This window comes from Lucilia cuprina, chromosome 4 (genome assembly GCF_022045245.1).
Source record: "Lucilia cuprina isolate Lc7/37 chromosome 4, ASM2204524v1, whole genome shotgun sequence".
In the NCBI taxonomy this organism is placed as follows: Eukaryota; Metazoa; Arthropoda; class Insecta; order Diptera; family Calliphoridae; genus Lucilia; species Lucilia cuprina.
The window spans coordinates 91,192,822-91,215,578 of record NC_060952.1 but is presented as its reverse complement, the minus strand read 5'-3'; the positions used below and the strand labels follow the sequence as shown (position 1 = coordinate 91,215,578).

Here is a 22,757-nt window from a genome sequence, read left to right as displayed (position 1 = left end):
GACTATAGACTAGACTATAGACTAGACTATAGACTAGACTATAGACTAGACTATAGACTAGACTATAGACTAGACTATAGACTAGGTTGTAGACTAGACTATAGACTAGACTTGACTATAGACTAGAATATAGTCTAGACTATAGACTATATATAGACTAGACTATAGACTAGACTATAGACTAGACAAAAGACTGGACTATAGACTAGACTATAGACTAAACTATAGACTGTAGACTAAACTATAGACTAGACTGTAGACTAGACTGTAGACTAGACTATATATTGGACTATAGACGATATTATAGACTAGACTAGACTCTACTATAAACTAGACTAAGGCTAGAATTTAGACTGGTCTGTAATCGTTATCTAATCTCTAGTCCTGATTATAATACAGTATGAAACATAAGCTAGTTTTTTTACGTTTGTAAACTGAAACGTTTTGGGTCAACAAAATACTTTTTACCAACATATGTATTTATTTATCTAAAACTCATTCAACTTGTATGTCGAGTAAAAAGAAATATTTACCAATGTATACACATATTAAATAAAGATTAATTTTAAAGCCACCGGAAAACACCTTAAGTGTTTTCTGTTTGTGTTGACCCGAAAACAATCACCCACCATCGTTAACCATTGAATATACTTATAAATCTAGCAAATGGACACATGAATGTATGCTTTTATTACATTTTGTAAATAAATATAAAGAAATCAATATGTGAAATTTAAAGGATAGACTTTGGCTGGCCACATCGTGCAACTAATTAATGAAAAAAAATCAACTTTCCTGAAATTTAAATTAAAAATTTATACATTTCCTTTAACCACTCAAATGACAATTAACCATCTTGTGGAAATTTTCACATTACTAACTATAACTTTGAAAATTCCCTCAACATTTTGTGGTTTAATTATTAAATAAAAATAAATAATATAAATCATACGTTGTGAGGTGCTCCAATTAAAAACCACTTAAATGTTCATCATACGCCATGTGGTGCAAGCAGAAAATGTTACTACTCAAAACCATCATTATGAAACTATGAAAAGAGTAGAAAAAAAGGCTTGAATTTATTATTTAATGAAAATGTAAATTGCTAAAAATTATAATCAACACAATTTCTACTGATTACTAAAATGCTGAAAATAAATTTTAATTAAAATTTAAAAGACCAACGCTGTTGTCTTTTCGTATAAAACTAAAATTAAAAAAAATATTAAACTAATATTAATGTAGATTACAGGAAAGACATTTATTAATGAAAGCAACCAACTAAAACATAATAACTATTTTATCTGGCACAACAACCTGATCTGTTTCTGTGTTTGTTAGTTAAGTTTTACTGGTTGCTTAGTAGCAATTAAGGGATAGAGTAAGTGAAATGTTGCTTAAATTTTCAAAAATCTCTTCGAACTAGCTAAAGTTATATATAAATTAAAATCCTTTTTAATACAACCTTAAAGTGGAACACTTTTATCTAACTAATTGCAGTCCTTTTTTCATTTTCTCAACTTAAATTCTCATTAAATACTTGAAACGAACTTATTTTTTTTTTTGTAATTTTCTACATTACTTATGAAAGATATAAAAATATGATTGCTGTAAATATTTATTACAATTTATGTGAAAAATATCAACTGGCTCTACAATTCATTTCATTGGGGACTCTGATAGCAACATAACAAAACAGCCCACAAAATTCAACAGAAAATAAAGTCTTCCATCCATTCCGAAACATCTCCCAACATGGATGGGGGTATGTTTATACTATTAAAGTTTAATAGCAAGTAACGTCTGTTGTTGACAGGCAGGAACAAGGAATGAAACAAAACATAGAGAGAGAGAGAGAAAGGAAGAATGAAAAAACTAATCGAGTGTCAGAAGGATTTCAAAATATATGACATCCCAATGAACACTAACAAGTTGAAATACACACATACAAAAAAAGAAATACCATACAGCAGTAAAACCCGTTAGTTTTAAAGGTAACAAATACCAAATAGCCTATAGTCTAGTCTATAGTCTAGACTATAGTCTAGACTATAGTCTAATCTTTAGTCTAGTCTATAGTCTAGACTATAGTCTAGTCTATAGTCTAGTCTATAGTCTAGTCTATAGTGTAGTCTATAGTGTAGTCTATAGTCTAGTCTATAGTCTAGTCTATAGTCTAGTCTATAGTCTAGTCTATAGTCTAGTCTATAGTCTAGTCTATAGTCTAGTCTAGTCTATAGTCTAGTCTAGTCTATAGTCTAGTCTAGTCTATAGTCTAGTCTATAGTCTAGTCTATAGTCTAGTCTATAGTCTAGTCTATAGTCTAGTCTATAGTCTAGTCTATAGTCTAGTCTATAGTCTAGTCTATAGTCTAGTCTATAGTCTAGTCTATAGTCTAGTCTATAGTCTAGTCTATAGTCTAGTCTATAGTCTAGTCTATAGTCTAGTCTATAGTCTAGTCTATAGTCTAGTCTATAGTCTAGTCTATAGTCTAGTCTATAGTCTAGTCTATAGTCTAGTCTATAGTCTAGTCTATAGTCTAGTCTATAGTCTAGTCTATAGTCTAGTCTATAGTCTAGTCTATAGTCTAGTCTATAGTCTAGTCTATAGTCTAGTCTATAGTCTAGTCTATAGTCTAGTCTATAGTCTAGTCTATAGTCTAGTCTATAGTCTAGTCTATAGTCTAGTCTATAGTCTAGTCTATAGTCTAGTCTATAGTCTAGTCTATAGTCTAGTCTATAGTCTAGTCTATAGTCTAGTCTATAGTCTAGTCTATAGTCTAGTCTATAGTCTAGTCTATAGTCTAGTCTATAGTCTAGTCTAGTCTAGTCTAGTCTAGTCTTAGTCTTAGTCTTAGTCTTAGTCTTAGTCTATAGTCTAGTCTAGTCTTAGTCTATAGTCTAGTCTAGTCTTAGTCTATAGTCTAGTCTATAGTCTAGTCTATAGTCTAGTCTAGTCTATAGTCTAGTCTAGTCTATAGTCTAGTCTATAGTCTAGTCCATAGCCTATACCGTTATCTGCTCTATAATCTAGGATACAGTCTAAAGTTAGTTAGTAAGTTAGTTAGTTACTGTTCAGAACTGCAGGTGAAATAAAATGGTGTCCAGTAATATTCATACACGAACAGCAAAAATCATGTTTTTATATACACATTTTTGTTGTATTTGCAATAATAACTACAACAACAACAATAACTTAAATTACAAACAATACTATGAACATGAAAATGAAAACTATAAAATGTTGACGTCAATGTTTGAAATTTACAAACAACTATTTGTGTTGGCAAAACTAAAAATCAGCATGTTCATGTATTTGTTAATGAATATGTCACATACAAACAGCAACTATTGTCCTAAAGGAAGCTTTTCTTTTTTGCTTTTTTTATTTTCCCAAAAGTCCCCGTAGGATTTCGCACAAATAATATTGTCCTTTAGAGTTTAACACTTAAAAAAGACATGCCGACAGTTTTAATAAAGAACTAAAGTTACTTATACATAGAAAGAGAAGTTGAAAATAACTGTCTTTAAAAAAATTTGAAATATTTTAAAGATTTTTAATTCTATAAATTTAAAAATCAAATAATCAAAGATGGCTATGAGGAACTAGTTCCTCTTATAACAGGGTCATTATTTCATTATTTAAATCTCGGTCCCTCATTGCTAAAGTAAGCCGATCACTGCATTAAACACACACATTAATAAATGACTGCTTTCTGACATGTACTCATACGAGTATGTGTGTATGTATTTATCTTTGAAGTTTTCTGTTTATGACTGAGTGAGAGTAAGTGTCTATTTTATTTCCTGTTTCCTTTTACTTCTCTTCTATGCATTTCCTGTATTTTTTGTCGCAAGTTTTTTGCTTATTTCTAGTCTATAGTCTATAGTCTAGTCTATAGTCTAGTCTATCGTCTAATCTATAGTCTAGTCTATAGTCTAGTCTATCGTCTAGTCTATAGTCTAGTCTATAGTCTAGTCTATATTCTAGTCTATAGTATAGTCTATAGTCAAGTCTATAGTCAAGTCTATAGTCTAGTCTATAATCTAGTCTATAGCCTAGTCTATAGCCTAGTCTATAGTCTGGGCTATAGACTAGTGTATAGTCTAGTGTATATTCTAGTCTATAGTCTAGCCTATAGTATAGTCTATAGTCTAGTCTACAGTTTTGTCTATGGTCTAGTTTATAGTCTTGTATATGGTCTAGTTTACAGACTAGTCTATATTGTAGTCTATGGTCTAGGCTATTGTTTAGTCTATAGTCTCTAAAGTCTTAGTTTAGTTTATAGAATAGTCCACAGTTTAGTCGACCGTAATTCTAAAATCAAGTCTATGGGGTCCATAGTCTAATCTATAGTATAAAATAAAGTGTAGACAAAAGTCTGTAGTCTATAATCAATTTTGTAATCTTTTTAAGTTGTTACAGAAATTAAAGTATTTTTCGGAATAAATTCTCTTAAAAATGTCAGCACATATGATAAATAGGAAAAAAAAACCACTAATAACACTTAATCGTCATTAAAAACTTTAACTGGTTTTTAACTGCGTTACTTGTTATAAGCGGAATTTCCCAAATTATAAAACTGTTAGTAATTCTGGAAACAATGTAAAACTGTTAAAAATATTTACATAAATTACTAGAATATAATATACAGTTTCTATAGAAAATATTTTATTAAATTAAATTTAAAATTTATTTTTTTTATTTAAAGTTTTATTTACAACATAACAAACTCTTATGCTCTTTCTCCTCTTAAATAAACTTGTATGATATATGATATTTTTATTTATTTTTAAACAAAAAAAGTAAAGATAATAAGTATAATCATAATATCATTTAAAATACAACAAGTTTTATCGAAATAAGCAAAAAACTTGCGACAAAAAATACAGGAAATGCATAGAAGAGAAGTAAAAGGAAACAGGAAATAAAATAGACACTTACTCTCACTCAGTCATAAACAGAAAACTTCAAAGAAATACATACACACATACTCGTATGAGTACATGTCAGAAAGCAGTCATTTATTAATGTGTGTGTTTAATGCAGTGATCGGCTTACTTTAGCAATGAGGGACCGAGATTTAAATAATGAAATAATGACCCTGTTATAAGAGGAACTAGTTCCTCATAGCCATCTTTGATTATTTGATTTTTAAATTTATAGAATTAAAAATCTTTAAAATATTTCAAATTTTTTTAAAGACAGTTATTTTCAACTTCTCTTTCTATGTATAAGTAACTTTAGTTCTTTATTAAAACTGTCGGCATGTCTTTTTTAAGTGTTAAACTCTAAAGGACAATATTATTTGTGCGAAATCCTACGGGGACTTTTGGGAAAATAAAAAAAGCAAAAAAGAAAAGCTTCCTTTAGGACAATAGTTGCTGTTTGTATGTGACATATTCATTAACAAATACATGAACATGCTGATTTTTAGTTTTGCCAACACAAATAGTTGTTTGTAAATTTCAAACATTGACGTCAACATTTTATAGTTTTCATTTTCATGTTCATAGTATTGTTTGTAATTTAAGTTATTGTTGTTGTTGTAGTTATTATTGCAAATACAACAAAAATGTGTATATAAAACATGATTTTTGCTGTTCGTGTATGAATATTACTGGACACCATTTTATTTCACCTGCAGTTCTGAACAGTAACTAACTAACTTACTAACTAACTTTAGACTGTATCCTAGATTATAGAGCAGATAACGGTATAGGCTATGGACTAGACTATAGACTAGACTATAGACTAGACTAGACTATAGACTAGACTAGACTATAGACTAGACTATAGACTAGACTATAGACTAAGACTAGACTAGACTATAGACTAAGACTAGACTAGACTATAGACTAAGACTAAGACTAAGACTAAGACTAAGACTAGACTAGACTAGACTAGACTAGACTATAGACTAGACTATAGACTAGACTATAGACTAGACTATAGACTAGACTATAGACTAGACTATAGACTAGACTATAGACTAGACTATAGACTAGACTATAGACTAGACTATAGACTAGACTATAGACTAGACTATAGACTAGACTATAGACTAGACTATAGACTAGACTATAGACTAGACTATAGACTAGACTATAGTCTAGACTATAGACTAGACTATACACTAGACTATACACTAGATTATAGACTAGACTATACACTAGACTATAGACTAGACTATACACTAGACTATACACTAGACTATACACTAGACTATACACTAGACTATAGACTAGACTATACACTAGACTATACACTAGACTATACACTAGACTATAGACTAGACTATACACTAGACTATACACTAGACTATACACTAGACTATACACTAGACTATACACTAGACTATAGACTAGACTATATACAAGACTACTGACTAGACTGTAGACTAGACGATAGACTACATTTTAGACTAGACCATAGATTATACTGTAGAGTGCATTATAGACTAGATCATTGACTGTAGACTTGACTAGATTATGACTATAACATATTACTAGACTCTAGTCAATAGACTAGACCATAGTCTAGACAATAGATTAGAACGAGAAAAACTGTGTTTTTTCTAATTATGTTTTAAAAAGAACTATTATTACAGTAAATATTATTTAAAATCCAGTTATGTAATTCCATTTAAAAGCTTAATATATTACAAAAAACAAATATAAAAAAATATATATTTTTTCCAAATAAATCACAATTTTAATCTTTTACTATGAAATTAATGGATAAAAATAAATATACAAATATTTAAACAAATAATAACCGTAACTTGTTAAAAAATATAAATATTTTTTTGCACATTTTGACCTCATAAAAACAAATACTTCTACTATATAGTTTTTTTGTAACAAAGTTTGTTTGTTGTTGTTTCGTTTTTTTTTTCTAACATACACATATTCAAACAAGCACTTACACACATGTACTTGTATATTTTAACAGAATTCTGTTACATGGATTAATTTTGTATAGAAAAAAATGAGTTTGTTTACACAACACTCACACTCTCCATGAAACAAGTCCCATAATAAGCGCTGCACAATGGGAAGAGGACAAAAAAAACGTTATTGTAATAGTATTACTTTCTCTCTAATGATGCAAAATCTCACAATAGTTATCTTACTTCATTTTTGTTTAGACCTTTTCTCACTTCTCATACCCCATTGTGTTCAAACATATACACAAACATACATACTTTTGTATGAATATGCATGATTGTATGCGTGTATATGTGTTGCAATGTTTATTGGACTAAAACCAAAAACTCATTTTTCGTTTAGATTTTCATTTTGTTGCTGCCGTAGTTATTGTTATTTATTATTTTTTCCGTTTTTCCAATTGCTGTTATATTGTGCGATAACAAATGTTTTCTAAGCCACTTCAATTTTCGATTATTTACTGTTATTTTTAGGATCCCTCCTCTAAACATTTTCCTAGTTCAACACCACCCCATCCCACCTTGTACCTGTCATGCCATACTATTTGTGTATAATCTGCTGCATTCCTCATTGCGGCCCTTGAATAGTGTGGTATTTTACCACTAAAGTTCATTTAGTTTTCAAAACCGTCATGGTTTTTTAGGGTTTCAAACAAATACATATTGGTTTTTTATCTGTACGTGTAAGTGTGTGATTGTGTAAAACATTTTTTTTGAAATTTTTTGCTTTTATGACTCCTTGATTTAGTGAGTTTTGTGTTTATTTATATATTTTGGATTTTGTTCGTTTGGTGTTTTTTGAGTTGCATTTAATTTACTGTTGCAATTTTGGAGGGTGTATTGATAGATTTTTTTGTAGCGGAATGCAATTTAATGATAATTTGTTTACGAAAATTATAATTGTATGTCTAATATGGAATGACCTGTAGACTAGACTACATTATAGACCAGACTATACACTAACCTATACACTAAAGACAAGACTATAGACTAGACCATAGACTAGATCATAGACTAGATTATGGACTAGTCTACATAATTGCCTTTAGAATAGACTATTGAATAGCCTATAGAATAGACTTTACACTAGATACTAGTTCATAGATTACACTATACCCAGACTATAGTCTAGACAATATACAAGAATACAGACTAGAATATTGACTAGACTATAGACTAGACTATAGACTAGACTATAGACTAGACTATAGACTAGACTATAGACTAGACTATAGACTAGACTATAGACTAGACTATAGAATAGACTATAGACTAGACTATAGACTAGACTATAGAATAGACTATAGACTAGACTATACTAGACTAGTCTCGACTATAGACTCAGCTAGCCTATAGAATAGACTATAAAAAAGACTTGATTTTAGACTGGAGTAGACTACACTATGGACTAAACTATAGACTAAACCATAGACTTAACTATAGATTAAACTGTAGACTAGAATATAGACTAGACTTTTGACTAAACTATCACCTACACTAACGAGTAGACTAGGCTAAGGACTAGACCATAGACCAGACTTAAACTAGACTATCAACTGAACTACAGACTAGACTATAAACTAGAACATAAACTAGATATAAAAAGCTATAAAAGAATATAGACTACACTATATGCTTGACTATAGACCATACTATTCACTAGACTATACACTAGACTATACACTAGACTATGGACTAGACTATCGAACAGACTATCGGCTAGACTATAGACTTGACTAAATACAAGACCATATACTAAAATGAAAACGTAACTATAGACTGAAGAATTGACTATGGACTTGACTTTATACTATAGACTAGACTATGCACTAAACTAAACTAAAATATAGACTAAACTATTAAAAAAACTATAGTATAAACTATTGACTAGACTGTATAGAATAGACCATAGACCAGACTACACACGAGATTATAGTCTAGACTATAGACTAGTCTTTAGACTATACTTTAGACTAAACTATAGACTTGACTTTAGACTATAACGTAGACTATAACTAGACTACACTATAGGATATATACTAGACATTAGACTGGACTATTTGACTACACTATTTGACTAGACTATATACTTCATACTAGCAGACCAGTCTTGCCTAAATGCAAGAATATAGACTAGAGTTCAATATACACTAGGCTATAGACTAGCCTATAGACTAGACTTTAGACTACACTATATACTAGACTATAAGCTAGACAATTGTCCAAACTAAAGAGTATACTTTAGAGTAGCCTAAAAGCTAGACTATAGACTAGAGTAAAGACTATACTACAGGCTAGACTATGGACTTGTAATAGATTGTTTTGTTTTTCTGTAAAAATATTATCGATAACTTTAGCTTATAAATATTATCGAAAACTTTATTTATCTTTAAAAAAAAATTGCACATTTCTATAGAAATGTTATCGATTACTTTACTTATTTAAAGAAAAGTTATCGATTGCCTAACTTTTGTATATAAATGTTTTCTATAACTTATCCATTAGAAGAATGCTTATGATCGTTGTACTATAGACAAGTTATCAATTATTTTCTATTTTATTTTTCTTTAAAAAACTATCGATAACTTTCCCTTAAAACCATTCAATAAGTTATTACCACTGTAGCTAACCACTTAAACAAAAATTTCTCATAATTAAAAACTGCATATTTTAAACCATAATTTTCAAAACAACAATTTCACTTTTATTTAGATAATTTATTGAAACAAATTCACACTCAATATGTTTAAGTTATTTTTTCAACGATAATTTCAAAAACTGTGTTTTTTTAGTTTATCAGCTGTTGCTGTAATCGCATGCGCATAAATTGTTTTTGCGTGTATTAAACAGCAAACTAAAATTAAAAAAAAAAACACACAGATAAACAAAATTAATTGGCAATTCAAGACTTCAGATGCAGAGAGACAGAGAGAGATCGATCTAGGGAGAAAAAATCAATTCGCCGTTATTAACCTGCGCATTTTATGAAACAGCTGATTGGAGCAATTCTGCTGCGGGTGATTTTGAGAATGTGTATTTTTCAATTCGCTGTAAACAATATAAACAATAATATTATTAAATTTTTAAAAATATATACATATGTATAAACAATTTTTGGCTAATAGCCACAGCAGCGAAAGCTACATTTTAATTAAAGATCAATCAGTTGTTGCGAGACGTTAAAAACAAACGGTCGTTAAACAATGAACGCAAAATAATTATTATAAATTTTAAAACAGAGACAACAACAAAACAAACAGATAAATTAATAAATAAATAATAAATAGAGTAAAAAAATATTTACGTGTGTTTTGGATAACAAATTTAATACAAGAGAAATGTTTATTAATAACGCAACTGTGTATAAGATATTGTTGCAATTATTGTGAACAGATAAATAAATTAATAAATAAATATGTATTATTTTATTTATAAAACAAAACCAGTGCAAATGTACTAAAATTATTACAAAAAAAACAGAGTTTTTTAATTAAAGATAAAAACCTCAAAAGAAAGAAAAACGCTTAATTACAAAAACAGCGATTTTATAAACGCAGTTTGCAGTTTGTTTTAATTGTGGTTTTTTGTTTATTTATACAAACTAACGGTAATAATTGTTATTGTTTATTTTTTTTTTATAAAATTTACAACTTTTTCCTTTACAATTTGCTGGTTGTATAATTTAGTTTTTTTTTTTGTTGCGTTTTGTTATTGTCAACAACTTGTTTATACAAATTTAAATTGATTTTATTCGAGAAATGAATAAAAAAAACTCAAACAATTTTGAAATTATTGAAAATAAAATCGTTACAGGTTGTTGTTGTTATTGTTGTTGTTTTATGCAATGAAATAAATAGAAAATGTAATGAAATCATGAATTTCAATTAATAACAAAAGTTGTTGCATGTCTTTAATGCAACACGTGATTAACCCAGCAAACATAACAAACAACATAAACACATAACCAACCCAGTAAGCTTAACAATAGAAAATTTTTAAAATTTTTTATAGAAAATTGCAAAAATATTAAAAATTTCTCACAATTTTCTCCCCTTTATTTTTACTGGACAGACGGACATTCATTTCTTATAATCGTTTTTCAACACAATCTCTTATTTTCATTATGATCATCAGATGTCAATGTACACAATGAATTTAACAACAACAAAATAAAACTAACTTTATAATTATCGGTTATTGTCTTACAACAATAAAATTCAATATCAATTGTAAATAGTTGTTATATCAGATTTCAATTGATTTTCTCTAAGACATTTCAAAAAAAAAGACAACAACAATTTGTTGTCAAGTCATTTATTAGTTTAAAATTTGCCAAAGAAAAAGTGCACATTTTTTTGGAATTTTTTTTAATAAATTGTCAGCATTGGTTGGAGTTTTTGATGAAATTAAACAGATGTTCAATATTTCTTTTAAATATGTAAATAACAAATTTTCTTTTGTATAGAAGAGATCAGCGATCATTTTATAGAAATGAACTTTATGTTCATTTCTATAAAATGTAATAATCAATGATCTTTCTGTAGGAATGATCTATGATCTTTCTATAGATCCTTTTATATGATCTTTCTAATAATCTAATATCTATTGATCGGTGATTATTCTACAGAAAAGAGATTGATGATCTTGTTATAATATATTTTAATATAGAAAATATTTATGATCTTTTATTTTTAAATGATCTATGATCTTTCTGTAAGAATGATCTTTCTATAGAAATGTTCGATAATCTTTCCCTAAAAATTATCTATTATCTATTGATCGATCATAATTCTATAGAGATTGATGATCTTGCTATAGAATCTTTTGATATAGAAAATACTGATGATTTTTCTATAAAAGTATTCGATTGTCTTTCCTAAAGAAGAGGTTGATAATCTTAAAGATCAATGGACTTTTATATAAAATACAACGATGATCTTTCTTATAGAAGACATCATGGAAAAGACATCAATAATTTATCTTATAAGATAGATCGATCATATCGATTTTAAATATCGTAAAACGTTTATATAGAATAATCTTACAGATCGATAATGTTTTATATCGAAAAAATCGATGATCTTTTATATATCGATATTATCTTTCGATAATATCGATTTAAAAGATCGTAAGACTTTTATATAGAATATATCGATAATATTTAATATGAAAATATCGATAATCTTTCCTATGAATGATCTTTTCGTTAGGTAAACTTTTTCCTTTGGAAGAAATCGATGATGTTTCTTATAAGATACATTAATAATATTTCTTAGAGAACGATTAACTTCTATATAGAAAATTATTTTTCTTTTTGAAAGTAATCGATGATGTTTTCTGCAGAAGAGATCTATAGTCTCTAATGTAGGAGATATCGATAATCATTCCTATGGAGAGTCATCGATGATCTTTCCATTATGTTATCTACTTATAAGATACATCGATAATATTTCATAGAGAATGATGAACTTTCATATAGAAAAGAGCGATGATATTTCTTATAAAAGTAATCGATGGGGATGACCGTGCTATTGCGTTATTTATTTTTAAGATACTTCGATAATATTTTCGAAAAAACAATGAACTTTTATATAGAAAAGAGCTATGATCTTTCTTATGAAATCTCTAATATGGGAGATATCGATAAGCTTTCTTATGGAAAGAGATCGACGATCTTTCTTTAGAAGAGATCGATGATCTTACTCTAGAAAAGATTAATGATAATTTTTTAGAAGAGATAAATGATCTTTATAAAAAAACGATGATCTGTCCTACAGAAGAAAACTATGATCTTTCCTATGAAAGAAATCGATAGATCGATAATATTTTCGTTACGTCCTATAGTAGATATGGTGATCTTTCAATAAGTTATGTTAAGTTTTCGATAACTTTCCTATAGAAAATTCATGACATCGATAACTTTTCTGTAGAAAATTCAAGAAATCAATAACTTTTCAATAGAAAAGTCAAACTTTTCTATATAAAAGTCATCCATAATCTTTGATAGAAAAATCAAGTTATCGATTACTTATCTTTAGAAGAGTAAAGTAATCGATAAAGTTTCTTTAGAAAAGTGAATTTATCAAAAACTTTGTAATAGAAAAAGTCAAGTTATCGATAACTTTTTAATTGAAAAGTAATGAAAATGTTTATCGATAACTTTTCTACAGAAAAGTAAAGTAATTAATTGTTTTTATATAGTAAAGACATATTATCGATAAGTTTTCTATAGAAAAGTCATGTTATCGATAAGTTTTCTATTGAAAAGTAAAGATATTGATAACTTTTCTATAGAAAAGTCATGTAGACGCTTTTCTAAGTTATTGATAACTTTTCTATAGAAGAGTTAAGTTTATCGATAAATTTTCTATAAAAATGTCAAGTTATCAATGACTTTTCTATAAAAAAGTCAAGTTATCGATAACTTTTCTATAGAAAGGTCAAGTTATCGATAAATTTTCTATAGAAAAGTCAAATTATCGATAACTTTTCTATAGAAAAGTCAAGTTATCGAGAATTTTTCTATAGAAAAAATTAAGTTATCGATAACTTTTCTATAGAAATTTTAAGTTATCAATAAGTTTTCTATACAAAAGTCATGTTATTGATAACTTTTCTATAGAAAAATCAAGTTATCGATAACTTTTCTATAGAAATCTCGATTTATCGATATTTTTTCTATAGAAAAATCAAGTTATCGATAACTTTTCTTTAGAAAAGTCATGTTATCGATAACTTAGAAAAATTAAGTTTTCTATAGATAAATAAAGTAATTGTCACATTTTTATAAACAAAAACATTGACAATGACCTAAAATTATTTTGAACACATACACACATACGTGACCATTTAAAACCAGTTTTTCAAGGACATTTGGAAGGTGTGAAAATCAGATTAAAAATAAAAATAAACTGTTTAATTAAAGTTTTATTAGTCTGACGATTTGATTGTCAAAAAAACCGATAGCGTTTTTAAACAATTTTAAAAACAATTTGTTCTTACAGTAATTGTTTGTTATTATTCTTATAGTTGTTTATTTTTGTTATTTACATAATGTTTTTATTTTGTATATTTTTTGACTCATACACACATAATTTTAGATTTTAAAAGGAATTTTTCTTTCTCTTCATCTACAAACAACGAACTCAATTGTGTTTAAGAGAAACTGAGAAAATTTGGCAGAATTCGATTTTTTTTTTTTTGCATTTTGATTTATTTCAAAAGTATAAAAATACTAAATGTGTTTGTTCAATTTTATTTTATTTGTAAAATAAATAAAACATCAAAAATACAAAATAAAATTTTTAAAAGAAAACATTAACGTTTACTCAATAAATTTATATCCAACAACCAACCAACAAACAAACAACCCGATCGACCACATTCGTTAATTGCATTATACAAAAAAGTGTAATATGTATGTAAATTTTAAATTGTATTTTAATGTTAACGAGGGTAGTTGGAAAAGGTAATTTTGTAATAATTTGATTAATACTTTTTTTAAAATTTATTTAAGATATTATCCAGGATCAATGTTCTATGATCTTTTTATAGATAAAATCAAGAATTTTTCAACAAGATCGCAGATCTTTTTCAATGATCTTTATAAAAAAACATCGAAATTTATTTAAGATCTCAATAAAGACATTTTTAGGAATCTATGATCTTTTCATTCTATCCTGTAGAAATGATCCTTGATTCTTCAGTAGAAAGGATCTTTTATCTTTCTGTAGAAATGATCACAGATCTTTTTGTAGAATAGATCGTTGAATTTTCTGTAGAAATGATATTTGATCTTACCGTAGAAATGTCGATAATCTTTTCTGTAATTAATATCGATGATAGATCTGTTGATGAGTTCTTTCTTTTCTGATATGTTTAATCATTACTATAAAAAATATCGATAACCAAAGATCTTATATAGAAGTTGTTAATGATCGTTCCTATTATATGTTTTTATCGATGTATATTATATGGATATAATCATCTTTCTTTAGAAAAGATCGATAATCAATGATCTTATGTAGAAATTAATGATCTTAAAAACGATCGATAATATTTTTATAGAAAACATTTATGGATATGATCTATGAACTCTTTTGATGATTTTACAACGATCTATGATATTTTTAAAGAAAACATTGATGATCATTCTATAGATATGATCTATGAACTCTTCTAACGATCATCTCTCTATAGAGATCGATAATCAATGGTCTTATATAGAAGTTGATGATCTTTAAACGATCGATAATATTTTTATAGAAAACGTCGATGATCTATGGATATGATCTATAAACTCTTCTAACGATCATCTTTCTATAGAAGAGATCGATAATCAATGATCTTAAATAGAAATTGATGTTCTTTATATTAAAAAGATCGATGATCTTATTATAGAAAACGTCTATGATCATTATATGGATATGATCTTTGAACTATTCTATCGATCGTCTTTCTTTAGACAAGATCTATGATCTTTCCCATCTTTCTTAAGAAAAGTTTGAAAATCTTTCTATCGATCGTCTAGATCGATGATTTTTTTATTAAAAAGATCGTTGATCTTATTATAAAAAAGTCAATGTTGATTCTATGGATATGATCTATGAACTATTTTATCGATCGTCTTTCTTTAGACAAAATCGATAATCAATGATCTTATATAGAAATTGATGATCTTTAAAACGATCGATGATCTTATTATATATGAACTCTTCTATCGATCGTCTTTGTTTAGAAAAGATTGATAATCAATGATCTTATTTGATGATTCTTTATATATTGATGATCTTTATATTAAAAAGATCGATGATCTTATTATGGTCTACGAACTCTTTTATCGATCATCTTTCTATGAACTCAATGATCATTCTATGAACTCTTCTATCTTCGATCGTCTTTATAAAAGTTTGAAAATCTTTTTATAAAAAGCTCGATCGGCTTTCATATTTAAAAAAAGATGAATTAACTTTCTATATAAAACTTCTTTTGAACTGAACAGCTTTTGTTTTCAGGACTTTCTTGTTAAACCTCGTATTATTTTTTCTATATTTTATTTTTGTTCTGTTAATTTGTTAACGTATTTGTGAGCATTTAGTTCCTAGATGATCATTATATATACATTTATTTATTTTTTTTATTATTTGTAGCTTTGTTTTATTTTCTATTTTTTTCTTCTGTATTGAAACATTTATTAAAAGTACGAATAAAATAGAAAAATTCATTGCAAATTGTAAAGAAAAAAAATCACACACGTTTGCCAGCATTCAGTTGAAAATGTTCTAATTAACGTTTAACATGCAACGGTGAAAAAAAAGAGAAAAAAAGTATTTTATATAAATTAATAATAAATGTGATAAAAAAAATTAAGTTAACACTTTCCAAAAAAATACAAACAACCAAACAAATCTAAGTACGTACTTAGACCAAAAGCAATAAAAATCAAATATTTTAAAGTTAATTTAAATATTTGTATTAATCTCAAGGTGATAATCGTCTGCTTAAATACAAAATAAAAAATAAAAATAAAATAAATAAATTGTATTTGATTTAGACCAACAGCATAAAACCAACAAATTTAATAATATAAATAAAAAAGAATTTTTAATTAAAAAAAAAAGCAGAAAAAAAACAAAATCAATAAATTTTATTAAACGAAATCTTATCTTTTACATAAAAATATGAAAATAAATTCTTAAAAAAAAAATTAAAGAAAAATTTCTTTAAATGTAAAAAGTTTATTATATAATTAAGTGATTATGTATATGTGATATTTATTTAAACAAAAAAAAAAAAAAAAACAAACCTCTTAAACTAAAAACAAAATTAACCCGCCCCCAAAAAAGTGAGTTTATACATTTTGTACAAATTTTATTTATTTAAAAAGAAAAGAAACAATTTTATATTTTAAACTTAAATTTAATCATAAATTATACAAAAAAATGTTCACTGTTCCCTGTCATCGTGATACAATATTGACAACATCGCTTAGCGATGCCTCCGTTTTATCGAAAAGTCGTGTATGTATAATCGATGCAAAATTTTGTTTAATTTTTAAAAAAGTTTAAAACGTTTCTTTTTTTCTTTGCTAGTTTGTTGGCATGTTTGTTCAAGTTTATGCATGTTGAATTTTCTAAAAATGAAAATTGTTGAGAATTACTGTAAATGCTGTAATTTTATATTATATTTTAGTTTTGTTATAATCGTTTTGAAAAGCCTTAAGTTTATTTGAATAACCGACCTTACAAAATCTTAAAATACTGTGAAAATAGACGGGTGTGATCAGATTTTTGGTGAAAAATCGAGTTCAATCTAGACTATAGTCAAGTCTATAGTTTAATCTATAGTCTAGTCTATAGTCCAGTCTATAGTCCAGTCTATAGTTCAGCCTATAGTCTAGTCTAAAGTCTAGTCTCTAGTCTAGTTTTGTCTATAGTCAATAGTATATAGTCTAGCCTATAGTCTAGTCTGCAATCTAGTCTATTTTTTTGCCTATAGTTTAGTCTGTAGTAAAAAAATCTATTGTCTAGCCAATAGTCAAATCTATAGTACAGTCTAGTCTATAGTCTAGTCTATAGTCTAGTCTATAGTCTAGTCTATAGTCTAGTCTATAGTCTAGTCTATAGTCTAGTCTATAGTCTAGTCTATAGTCTAGTCTATAGTCTAGTCTATAGTCTAGTCTATAGTCTAGTCTATAGTCTAGTCTATAGTATAGTCTATAGTCTAGTCTATAGTCTAGTCTATAGTCTAGTCTATAGTCTAGTCTATAGTCTAGTCTATAGTCAAGTCTATAGTCTAGTCTATAGTATAGTCTATAGTCTAGTCTATAGTCTAGTCTATAGTCTAGTCTATAGTCTAGTCTATAGTCAAGTCTATTGTCAAGCCTATAGTCAAGTCTATAGTCTAATCTATAGTCTAGTCTCTAGACTAAGCTATAGTCTATGCTATATACTAGTCTATAGTCTAGTCCATAGTCTAGTCTATAGTCTAGTCCATAGTGTAATCTGTAGTCTAGTCTATAGTCTTCTCTATGATTTAGTCTATAGTATAGTCTATAGTATTGTCTATAGTCTTGTCTATAGTCTAGTCTATAGTCTAGTCTATAGTCTAGTCTATAGTCAAGTCTATATTTTAGTTTATAGTTTAGTCTATGGTATAGTCTAATCTATAGTCTACTCTGTAGTCTTTTCTCCAGTCTAGTCTATAGTCTTGTCTACACTCTAATCTCTAGTCTAGTCTATAGTCCAATCTATAGTCTAATCATTAGTCCAACCTGTAGTCTAGTCTATAGTCTACTCTATAGTCTAGTCTATAGTTTAGTATATAATCTTGTATTTAGTCCAGTCTATAGTATAGTCTATATTCTAGCCTATAGTCCAGTCTATAGTCGAGCCTATAGTCTAGTCTATAGTCCAGTCTATAGTCTTGTCTATAGTCTAGTCTATGGTTTCGGCTATAGTCTAGTCTGTAGTTTAGTCAATATTTTAGTCTATAGTTTAGTCTTTGCTCTAGTCAGTAGTGTAGTCTATAGTCTAGTCTACAGTCTAGTCTATAGCCTAGTCTATAGTCTATTATTTAGACTAGGCTATAGTCTAGTCTATAGTTTAGGCTATAGTCTAGTCTATAGTCTGGTCTATAGTCTAGTTTACAGTGTAGTCTATAGACTAGTCTATAGTCTGGTCTATAGTCTAGTTTACAGTGTAGTCTATAGTCTAGTCTATAGTCTAGTCTATAGTCTAGTCTATAGTCCAGTCTATAGTCCAGACTATAGTATAGTCTATTATCTAGTATATATTGTAATATTTAGTGTTGTCTACAGTGTATTCTATAGTCTAACCTATATATGGTCTTGACTGTAGTCCAACGACAACTTTAAATTAATTTCAAGTCGAAGTAAGATCATCATCTTTGCAGGTAAAAAAAAGAGTAAACCGGTATAAGTAACTCTTAACTTAATGATGAGAACGTCAAACATAACTCATTTGGCAATTAAATTTAATACTTTATACAATTTTTAAATAACAAATTATTTAAATTCTTTATGAACATTATAAACTCAATTATACAATTTGTTGTAATTCTCTCTTCGTAAAAACCGGTTTCAAAACACATTTAATAATTAAACTATTGACTAATCAATTGAACTCAGTTGGCAAACTCTTATCTTTAGGCGATTTATCTGTTGTGAAGTATGTAATTAAATTACTTAAATCTCTGTCATTAGAAGATATTAAGGGAATAAAACAAATACATTATATAATTACTAATTAATATGTAATTTTGCTAAATACTTTTTATTATAGGAAATTTTTTTTTATTTTTGTTTTAAAATTTTAACAAAACTTGAAAAATTATTTTAAGAATTTTTAATAGGAGAAAAAGTTGAAAATAACTGAATTGAAAACGAAATCTGTATATGTTTATTATATTTTGGGAATTTTTTTACAGTAAATCCCCAATAAAATAACCAAGCAAGCAATTGATTTTGAATCGATAAAAAGTTATGATTTAAGTATATAATTTAGAAAGATCATTTACTATACTATATACTAGACTAAAGACTAGACTATAGACTAGACTATATACTAGACTATAGACAAGACTATATACTAGACTATATACTAGACTATAGACTATAATATAGACTAGACTATATACTATACTATAGACTAGACTATAGACTATACTATAGACTAGACTATAGAATAGACTATAGACTAGACTATAGACTAAACTATAGACTATACTATAGACTGGACTATAGACTAGACTATAGACTAGACTATAGACTAGACTATAGACTAGACTATAGACTAGACTATAGACTAGACTATAGACTAGACAATAGACTAGACTATAGACTAGACTATAGACTAGACTATAGACTAGACTATAGACTAGACTATAGACTAGACAATAGACTAGACTATAGACTAGACTATAGACTATACTATAGACTAGACTATAGACTAGACTATAGACTAGACTATAGACTAGACTATAGACTAGACTATAGACTAGACTATAGACTAGACTATAGACTAGACTATAGACTAGACTATAGACTAGACTATAGACTAGACTATAGACTAGACTATAGACTAGACTATAGACTAGACTATAGACTAGACTATAGACTAGACTATAGACTAGACTATAGACTAGTCTAAAGACTAGACTATAGACTAGACTATAGACTAGTCTAAAGACTAGACTATAGACTAGACTATAGACTAGACTATAGACTAGACTATAGACTAGACTATAGACTAGACTATAGACTAGACTATAGACTAGACTATAGACTAGACTATAGACTAGACTATAGACTAGACTATAGACTAGACTATAGACTAGACTATAGACTAGACTATAGACTAGACTATAGACTAGACTATAGACTAGACTATAGACTAGACTATAGACTAGACTATAGACTAGACTATAGACTAGACTATAGACTAGACTATAGACTAGACTATAGACTAGACTATAGACTAGACTATAGACTAGACTATAGACTAGACTATAGACTAGACTATAGACTAGACTATAGACTAGACTATAGACTAGACTATAGACTAGACTATAGACTAGACTATAGACTAGACTATAGACTAGACTATAGACTAGACTATAGACTAGACTATAGACTAGACTATAGACTAGACTATAGACTAGACTATAGACTAGACTATAGACTAGACTATAGACTAGACTATAGACTAGACTATAGACTAGACTATAGACTAGACTATAGACTAGACTATAGACTAGACTATAGACTAGACTATAGACTAGACTATAGACTAGACTATAGACTAGACTATAGACTAGACTATAGACTAGACTGTAGACTAGACTATAGACTAGACTTTAGACTAGACTATAGACTAGACTATAGACTAGACTATAGACTAGACTATAGACTAGACTATAGAGTAGACTATAGACTAGACTATAGACTAGACTATAGACTAGACTATAGACTAGACTATAGACTAGACTATAGACTAGACTATAGACTAGACTATAGACTAGACACTAGACTAGATTATAGACTAGACTATAAACTAGACTATAGAATAGACTATATACTAGACTATATACTAGACTATAGACTATACTATAGACTAGACTATATACTATACTATAGACTAGACTATACTATAGACTAGACTATAGACTATACTATACACTAGACTATAGACTAGACTATAGACTAGACTATAGACTAAACTATAGACTATACTATAGACTAGACTATAGACTAGACTATAGACTAGACTATAGACTAGACTATAGACTAGACTATAGACTAGACTATAGACTAGACTATAGACTAGACTATAGACTAGACTATAGATTATACTATAAACTAGACTATAGATTATACTATAAACTAGACTATAGATTATACTATAAACTAGACTATAGACAAGACTATAGACTAGACTAAAGATTAGACTATAGACAAGACTATAGACTAAACTATAGACAAGACTATTAACTACTTATAAAACCTATTACTCCATACGCAAGAATATGTGGTAGTTTATAGTCTAGTCAGTAGTTTTGACTATAGACTGTAGAAAAATACTATAATCGGTTGTATATAAATAATGAATCAGTAATTCTAATTTAATGTTTATCTTACTTGTTTCAAACTAAGCGCTTTTACCCTTTAAACTCATTATTTTAGTTTGTTTAACTCTTACCCATACCACCCATTAAACATTCGAACAAAAATCTGTATATAAGGGTCATATAAGTTTCTAGTTTTAATTAACAACAATTGTATAAATCGTAAAAATGATAACAACAACATTCTCAACAGTTAATTAATAACAATTAATACATGTATAACAACAGAAAAATACAGGTTTCTAAATTTAAATCTAAAGAAAAGAAAACTAAAATAATTAATAAATGATAAATGTTATAAAAATAATACAATACGAATCATACGAATGATTGGTTTTACAAAATTGCACTGATTTATTCTATTGCAAACTTACTTGCACTTGTTAATTGCTTAAATCAGCAATCAAAAGCCGTTGGTTTTCGCAGGAGGTTGGGGAGGGGGTGTGAAATACTAATATATTAATTAATTTTTAATTTTCTTTACAATTCATGTTTTTTATGTATATGAAGCATGTGAAAGTTGTATGGATAACTGGTAGCAATATTTATATGTATTTAAGTAATTGCCCATAGCATTCAGTTTAAAATAAAAAGTTTGACCTTAAAAGTTTTTGTTGCTTTAATTCATTCTTTATTTGATTTTCCTATTAAAACAATTAAAAATTTATTTCCGTTTTGAAAGAGAAAAAAAAAACATATTCGATAAACTTTTGCCAAAAAAAATAATAAAACAGCAAATTGCCAATAAACGACAAAAGTTGCTGCTGCAGAATCACAGCGAAAAATCTATCGGAAATTGAAAATTGTGTCCTTTTTAATAGAGGGGAAGAAATCAGGGCAGCTGCTGTTTTGTTTTTTTTTTTTTTTTTGTTAAAAAAAGTTTCTTTTGTGTGTAATACGTGGCAAAACTATTTTAAAATTGTTAATTTGTTTTCGAATTTTATTACAAATTGTTGTTTATTATATTGTTTTATCATATTAAGTAGTTGTTGTTTAGTTGGTTTCTATATGACAAGGACACCTAACAGACTAAGTGGCTGGCGTCTGGCATATATTTTTCGTAAATAAATAAATCATAGATTATATTTTAGATTTGGTTTTTTTTGTCTGGCTATAAGTATTGATACTAACAAAAATGTGACACTTTACAATTTTAAATTAATAT

At 27.6% G+C, this 22,757-nt stretch overlaps 1 protein-coding gene across 3 annotated transcripts in view; it reads left to right on the top strand.

Moving 5' to 3' along the window:
* The first annotated feature begins 16,734 nt into the window (after positions 1–16,734).
* Positions 16,735–22,757, top strand: part of LOC111683576 (TBC1 domain family member 4) — a 25,720-nt gene continuing 19,697 nt past the window's right edge. The window contains exon 1 of one of the 3 annotated variants that reach the window (XM_046950377.1): positions 16,735–16,793. Coding sequence is in view for 2 of the 3 variants with exons in the window: in XM_023445661.2 (XP_023301429.2) it covers positions 16,891–16,968 (78 nt within the window). In the remaining variant the exon portion in view is untranslated. The other 2 variants (XM_023445661.2, XM_023445662.2) reach the window with 2 other exon arrangements.